Source organism: Bubalus kerabau, chromosome 8 (genome assembly GCF_029407905.1).
Source record: "Bubalus kerabau isolate K-KA32 ecotype Philippines breed swamp buffalo chromosome 8, PCC_UOA_SB_1v2, whole genome shotgun sequence".
Lineage (NCBI taxonomy): Eukaryota > Metazoa > Chordata > Mammalia > Artiodactyla > Bovidae > Bubalus > Bubalus kerabau.
This window is the reverse complement of record NC_073631.1, coordinates 70468122-70476171: the sequence shown is the minus strand read 5'-3', so window position 1 is coordinate 70476171 and position 8050 is coordinate 70468122. Positions and strand designations below refer to the sequence as shown.

Below are 8050 nucleotides of genomic sequence, written 5' to 3'. Positions count from 1 at the left end.
ATGAGTTTGAGCAAGCTCTGGGAGTTGGTGATGAACAAGGAAGCCTGGCGTGCTGCAGTCCATTAGGCCCCAAAGAGTCGGACATGACTGAGGAAGTGAACTGAACCAGTATAGGTATTTGTTATTATTTGCACTCATTTTCATTTCCTAAAGTAAAAATCCTTAGAAGGACACCACAACTGAGAAAAAAAGGAATAAAAGCGTGATCACCATTAAAAGTGTGTACATATACTAAGAGTTAAGTATACAGTTAGTTGCAGGGTAAGCATCAGTTCATCAAAACCTTTAACTTGGAAAAGTGAGTAATTGCTACTTGGCTATAGCTGGTCTTAACCTAAAACAATGCGGCTATCTCAGCATTAACTATGGCACAGGACTAGCACTTATGAAAATCTGGTGAATTTGAAACAAATTTTTATGAAGTTACAGATTCAGGAGATGCTGTTGCTTAGTGTTAGTACGTGACAATTGGTCTGTCTGATGCTAGTTCACAGCCAAATTACAAAGCCCCGTTTCTGTGCCATAAGGAATCACAATGCCTGTAGCTTAAAATCTCTCAAATAGATGCAGTGGGATATTTTGGTATTCTGCCCCAAGATAAAGCAACCAGGTATCAGGAAGCTACTTTTTCCCCTAATTCTTTCAGTAGTCAATATAAGTATAACCTCTAAATACCTCTGTTTCCCATGCAAAATGAATACTATTTGCCAGATGATTGGGAAGGATAAAGTGACCTTAAATCCCTAAGAAAAAGCATTTGTGAATGCAAAGTATCCTTTGAAGTAAACTAAGTGTAAAGGACACTTGGAGATGCTATCGCTAAATTAATGGGAAGTAGTGGGGCGCTGTAAACGGCAAGACCATTTATACAGTCTTAGTTCTGATCTAAAAGATGAATTAATTTATGTCAAGACTTTAATAAACATAGGACATGTTGCTCAAATACTAGTATATTCTTTTTTAAATAGTGAGAAAATATTTCAAGAGCTATCCTTCCACACCAAATCATAGAAGAGCTTCAATTAACCAAAACAAGGAGAGGGAAGAGTCACTGTGGTAGTATTACCTGAATTTTGATTGGTTAAGGGCTTAAGCATATCACCTACCCATGAAACTTCTAAAATGTATCATATAACTTCTAAATGTGTCATACGCTGCCAATAGGGTCATACTGCTACCAACAATACCAATAATACGTGTTATGTATTATTGGTACATTGAAGAACTGCTTATTGAAGTTCTGCCTTATAACTGGTGCTGTCTAATGCTTTTTACTTATTTATTCCTTAAAATAGCACTATGCAGTCAAGACCCAGGATCCTCATTTTCACTGCTGTAGAAGTTCAAACACAAAGTAAACAGAAAGAAAGTAATCTCAGATGACTTAAAATTCTTTCATCACTTCCTTAAAATCATTCTGAATTTTAGTGATGCTATAATTCTCTGAGATGGTGAAGATAGGAGGCCTATAAGAATGTTTTGATCCTGGGTCATGGCCTGGAATTTTGAATACATTTGTGGCACTAGAGTGCTTCATAGTCACTTATCTCCAAGTCTCAGAAGCAGAGGAGGGAGTGGTTAAGTACAAATACCAGGTAACCCAGTGTCTACTGTAATTGTTTCTTAATACGCAGTAGCTCTCCATGTTACTGTACTTCTGGGAAAAACCAGGTGTTTGGCAAATTAGTGAAGGTGTTCTGAACACATGCTAATTATTACCTGGCAGCATCATAAAATGATTGCTTTATGAAAGCAATAATCTTACTGGCTGAGCTGAGGACCCCAACACATTCCAGACTGCATCAATGGCTCTTTAACTGAACACTCCTAACTCTCAAAAAGTTTTTTTTTTTCTTTAGGAATTTTATTTTTCATGTACTTTTTAATGGCAAAGATGGCCTCTAGGTCAAGAAAATTTCTTCTTATTTTTGACCTTGAGAGTCTAAGAGCTTGACTTTTAATTCAGTGTTTTTTAAACAACTGGAACCTGCTGAGACCCATTATTTTGCTGTCACTGGTGTTCTGACAGCATTTTCACATCATGGCGGACCACCTGCTTCTAAAGCCATCTCATTGTTTCTTTGGGAAGAAAGTCACAAGCATTTCTTAAAAAGAAAGTCCACACTCTACTTGGAAATGGAAACTAAAAGACAGTGAAAGAGGACAGAAAGACTTCCTGTTTGTTTCATCTTCATTGATGAAAACTGCTGTATAAAAATTCAGTGTACCATTATGAAAGGCTGTAAAATATTTGGAAACTCCAACATGAAAACATCTCCATTAGTAAGTGGGTTTATTGACATAACTGAACATAACAATGTATAACATTTATTCATTTCCCACTGAAAGACTTTCCAGTGAAAGTGTTTTTACATGGATTCAGGCATTAACCATTTTCAGTGATTTTTGCAGTTGAAAGGGTAGGTGGTGGGAAGAATCAGAGGTCTGTTTCAGACTTTCAAAGGGACTCACTTTATTACATTGCTGGGTAAAAAAAGCAAGAGCTAAGAAATGCAACTGCTCTCTGAATGAAAAAGCTAGGAGCACAAAAGGTGCAAGATAACCACAAGGTTTGCAAATAAGAGCAAATTCCACTTCTCCCAAGGCTCAGAATCTGAAGCAAGCCCCAGCCACAAACTAAGAATGACAGTCTATTTCCTGTGGTTTATTAAGTTTGGGCCCCACAGATAAGACTGCCAGAAAAGCAGCTGTACTTTAAGTGGTCTGGACATTTACTCATCTGAACATAAACAAAGATCAGTTCATTTAAATCCCTGTGTTCCTACTCAGCTGTTGGGACAAAGCAGGCCTGGTTCAGTGGAGACGAAACGGAAAAGGGGTGAAGCGGGGTTGAAGGACCTCTGGAATATGACAGATTCCCTGAGTCTTCAGGACCCTCGGGGGCTTAAGGCCCTAAACAGAAAATTCACTGTTAGCCTTAGCACCTTTGCAGTGGTTTGCCCAGCACCCTGCCGCCAATGAATCTGTAACCACGATGAATATAACCATCTTGTACATCTTCTAAGTGACTGTGTTTAGACCACACACAAAATTATTCATGTAAACCAAAGCACTACATCTAGTGATAAACATCTACTTCATAAATATCAAGGAATGAAAGTATCCCAAAGAGTTGAAAACAACTGAACAAATAAAGACTAACCCTAAGCTTAAAACAAAAACATTTTAAAAAAATACTGCAGTTATCAACTAAAAGGTAAGTTTTAATAACATGGGGGGAAAAAAACCACTGGGTAGTGGAGGGATTAATTTGCAAAATATATAATTATTTCACAGTGAGGTTTAAGTATTCCTAACAATCTTCTGGTTTTAGTAGAAACATACAACCACTGATGTACATTTTTTTCACACCCCCCCACTCTTTCATATAAGACAATAATGTGATCAAACATTACACTATCAATTGCAAGTCACCTTTTGCTCACCTCCTATCAGGAAATTACCTTGATCACTTAACTGTGCAGTTCAAGAGAAGTATGGCACAGTCAACTGCGTGTTACTGATAAAAACATGAGAAGTACCACATCACATTTATTCCAACCTGGACAGGTCATCAGAGATGTGGTAAAGTGAACTAGAACGATGGCATTCTCTATGGGGTCATCAGTTATGCACACCTTACATTCTTTATGGAGTCTGGCATTGAAATTTCCTTTTCCACATGTAAGTTTAAAAAATAAAATTAAAAAAGCCACAGGAGCAACTCCGACAGAGAAGTCTTGCATGCAGCCTCCTCCTGAGAAACTTTGTAATCTTAGTTAACCCGAAGGTCAGCAAATGTTTTCGTGGTGTTAATGTTAAAAGGAAAATAGTTGAACTGCCCTGCTCAACTAAAACGGTCCTTGAGTTTACTGGTCAGTTTGTTAAATGTCAGAAATCTTCACATTTTTGAAAAAAAAAAAAAAAAGTAGCATCTCTAATTATTTAAACATTAAGTTATCCTGAACGTTCTATCAGTCAACAAGAGTTCCTCCAAGAGTATGTTAAACTTCACCACCAGTTTACAACATCACCCTTCTTGGCAGAGACCACCAGACCAGTGGAGTCAGTTGCCAAGCTACCTTTGTAATGGTAATACGTTCTTTTTTTCCTTAAATAGAAACTCCAACCAACAAAAACACAAGCATCCAATTCTTTCATGGCCACGTATGGGGCAACGAGCACCCTTTTCTACCCCAAAGGCCAGACTACTGCATTAAAAAAGTCCATTCTCACAGCTGCACCAGCGTAGAAAAGAAGGCTTCCAGTCTCTTGACCCGTCCACCATCCATTTGTCCCTTATTCTTGGTCTTGACCACCAACACCAACCATTTACTTCATGAGCAAGCCTCGGGATTTGGGGGGTGGTGCAGATTCAGCTGCTATCTGTCTTCTTTGGCCCTTCTGGCAAATGCACAAAAGGGAGAAAAGAGAAGGTCTGATAAAAAGAGATCTTCCCCTGAGGTGGGTTGCTGGGGCCCGCGGATAGGCGGCTCCCCAGGGCCAAGGAGATAGTCTCCACATGCCCTGGAGGCCCTGGGTCTACCTAGTCGGCAAATCGCTGCAGGAGATGGTCCTCCCGCCGGAGGCTGCCGCCTGCGCCGCCGCCCCCGCTGTCCATGAAGCGGTCGCACGGGAACTCGATGAGGTCCGCTTCGCTGAGCGCGCACACGGTGGTGCGCGGCCGGTGCGACTGGAAGCCAGAGAAGTCGGCGGACACGCCAGTGCCCATGGAGCGCAGAGGTCGTCGGGTAGAGTACATGTGGCGAACGTGGACGGGAGCCCCGCTCTTTCGCCTGGCCCGCAGCTTCCTCCGCAGCCAGCGCGACGCCCAGGCCGCCAAGGCCAGGAGGACCAGCAGCGCGTTGGCGGCCAGCAGGGCCAAGGTTAGCAGTTGGTAGTCAACACCGCCCTGGCTCCCAGGCTCTGGCAGGGTGACCAGCCCCGCGCAGTGGTCGCGGGGAGCCACCGGGCAGACCCGACCACCGAGCACGCCCTCCACACACACCAGATAGGGGGTGTCTCCGCGCAGCTCGCGCAGCGTGGCCGAGTCGCTGCGCTCGGGCAGGTAGACGAAGCGGTGGAATTTAGGCTGCTGGCCAAAGCGGTCGAAGAGCAGGCGGAAGCGCGCGCCGCCCAGCGGCCTTGGGCTGCGGTGCTCGCGCACAGCCCAGCGTACCGAGGCACTGTCGGCGCCCACTGCCTCCACCGTCAGGTTGCACAGGATAAACTTGTTGAAGTCACATGGGTCGGATACCAGCGGCGGCAGGCCGACCCCGCCGTCGGACTGGGCGGCGCTCTCCTGCTGCTGCGCCGCTAGGCGCTGTTTCGCCGCGCGCTGCCAGGGGTCGCCGGCTGGCGCATAGGAGAGCGTGGCTGTCTGGGTTGGTTCCGCGGGGTCAGGATCCGACGGAGTCGGACGTGCCCGCTCAGGCTTCTCGAGTAGGTCCAGCGGGTGTGGTGCCGTACCTGCGGCAGCAGCGGCGTTGGAACCCGGCTGCTGGAGGCCCGGGCCCCGCCGACTCAGCCTTAGGGCGCTGCGGTTACCCAAAAGCTCCCTGGCTGCTCCATCCCAGGCCATCCCTGGCAGAACTCGACTCCGCTGCTGTGGCTGTGGCTGCGGTAGCAGCTCCTCCGCGAGGGCACCTGCAGGGGGCGCCACCTCCTCCCCTGGAGCTGTGGGTAGGGGCCGCCGCTTGTTGTCGGCAATCGGGGGAACCGAGGACGCGGGATCTGTGCAAGACCCGTTCTGCAGTTGCTGGTCATCCAGGTAATCCAGGTACTTGCCCCGCAGGGCCGGAGGGTGGCGACACTGCACGAAAACGGTGAGGAGCCGGCCCTGTGAGTGCCAGTCGCCCATCCAGCGCTTCAGACCCCGCAGCCGGCAGTCACAGGTCCAGCCATTGCCGTCTAGATCCAGCCGGTAGAGGGCCGGGCTGGCCGCGAAGATGTCCCCGGAGAGGGCGCTGAGCGCGTTGTCGCGTAAACTGAGCTCGCGCAGCCGGCCCAGGCGGCCAAAGACAGTGGGGTGCAGAGTGGACAGCTCATTGCCGCTCAGGTCCAGCGCCTCCAGGCTATGCAGAGGTTCCAGCAGTGCCACAGGCAGCTGGCTCAGCCGATTGCCCTCCAGGCGCAGCTCGCGTAAGGCCTCTAACCCCCAAAATGCCTCGGGCGCGAGGTGCGTGAGCTGATTGCCCCTGAGTGAGAGTAGGCCGAGGCGCGACAGGTGCTGGAAGACGCGCGGCCCGAGGTGCTGCAGGCTGTTGGCCGAGAGGATGAGGGTGGAGAGGGAGCGCAGCGGTGCGAAGGTGGCCGCATGGCGTAGGGAGGGCTGCAGCTCATTGGCAGAGAGGTTGAGAAAGCGCAGCTTCCCCAGTTGGGCGAAGGCGTTCTTGCCCAGAAAGCGGATCCGGTTGGACTCCAGATGTAGGTAGAGCAAGTTGCCCAAGGGGGCAAATACGGCATCCGGCAGCGCCCCCAGGGCATTCCCATCCAGTCGCAGCTTGACCAGGCTCTCCAGGCCCTCGAAGGAACCGCGGCTGAGGCGACCGATCTCGTTCCCGTTGGCGTAGAGGATGCGCAGCTTGCGCAGCGGGGCCAGGGTGCCCGGGGCGAGCGCCTGCAAGAGATTGTTGCCCAGGTAGAGCTCCTCCAGCCGCGAGAGCTTATCGAAGGTCTTGGGGTGCAGCGAGCGAATCTGGTTGTACTGCAGGTCCAGCCGTCTGAGCTGCCCCAGGCGGTGAAAGTCGAAGGCCGTGATGTTGGTTATGAAGTTGCCTCCGAGGCTGTAGGTGAGCACGTCCTGTGGGCTCGGTAGCGAGCTGGTCTTGGGCACGGCGCGGAGTCCTCTGTTGGTGCACAGGAGGTGCTGGGGGTGCTGGCAGTCGCAGCGCTCCGGACACACCGGCTGGGCCCACGGCGGGAGCGCAAGGCAGCCGCACACCACGAGCAGGAAGCGCACGGCGCGGGCAGCCTCCATCGCCGCCCGCCCTGCGTGCTGCGGCCGGATCGTCCTCTTGGCCCGCCGGCTCTGTGTCTCCTCTGCATTCCCCTTGGCCTGGCCAGAGTCGCTAAATGGCCTCTTTCGGACTTCGCAGTGCTGTCCAGCCCCTCCTCCGCCCTTTGTCCGGTGGCTGGCCCGGGTCTCTGCAGGCGGGCTTTGCCGGGCCAAGTCAGGCGGCGCAGGGCGCTCTGCGAGCTCCGGGTGCTACTTGTTGCATTTCTGCCGAAAACTGTTTCTCCGGGTGCGCGTCGGGGTGGGGATGGGGGGGACGGGACGGAGGGAGGGAGCAAGACCTGAGCTTTTTGTTTGCAGCTTGAGTCCGGAGAGCTGGATTCCCTGGCACGGATTCTCCCTGCCGAGCGGATTCCCCAGCTGCAGGCGGGAGCCCTTCCAAGAGCTCCTCCGGGCGCGGCTTGGCTGCTGCGCCCCGGCGGCTTAGCCCCAGCAGCCCGCGCCTCCTCGCTCCGGGTGCGGGAGCGGTAGCGCAACCTCGGTGGAACAGCCCCGGGAGGAGCTGGGGGTGTGCAGGCTGCGTCCGGAAGGGACCCAAGTCGGCGAGTGGAGAGCAAACCGGGCGGAAATTCGTTCTTCCCACACTCTGCCCCCGGGGATGCAGGCGGAGAAAAAGGAGACGGCGGAGGGAGGACAGACCCGGGCAGGGGGAGGAGGAAACGCTAAGTGGCTCCACGTCTGGTCAACGCTAGCCGGGGACGCCAAGTGAGAAAAGTAGGGATTAAAAACAGCTGTACGGGTCGAACACGCCGGACTGGGGGCGGGGATGGATTACCGGGGGAGCAAACGGGATTTGCAGACAGAAACCTTTTTATTTTAGACTAGCACACTAGTCTCTTCGAAGCAGTGGGCGCGCGGCTCGTCTTACTCATTTTTAAGACACTTGCTCTTCCAGGTGGACCTTGCAAGAAGTTCAGGCAGCACGGAATCCGCCAGCTACCTCCGGGAAGTTTGGGGAGCACAAGGCTGTCTACCAAGAGCCGCCGGTGGGCCACTGTCGGAAGTGGCTAGGTTGCGTGTTTGGGTTTTTGACAT

The 8050-nt window shown here is 50.8% G+C and overlaps 1 protein-coding gene across 1 annotated transcript; it reads right to left on the bottom strand.

The window, feature by feature from the left end:
• Window positions 1-2071: 2071 nt before the first annotated feature.
• On the bottom strand, window positions 2072-7219 carry TRIL (TLR4 interactor with leucine rich repeats). The gene has a single exon (XM_055590505.1). It carries the CDS (start codon window positions 6977-6979, stop codon window positions 4547-4549), a length of 2433 nt encoding a protein of 810 aa, XP_055446480.1. The 5' UTR covers window positions 6980-7219; the 3' UTR covers window positions 2072-4546.
• Between the last annotated feature and the right edge of the window lie 831 nt (window positions 7220-8050).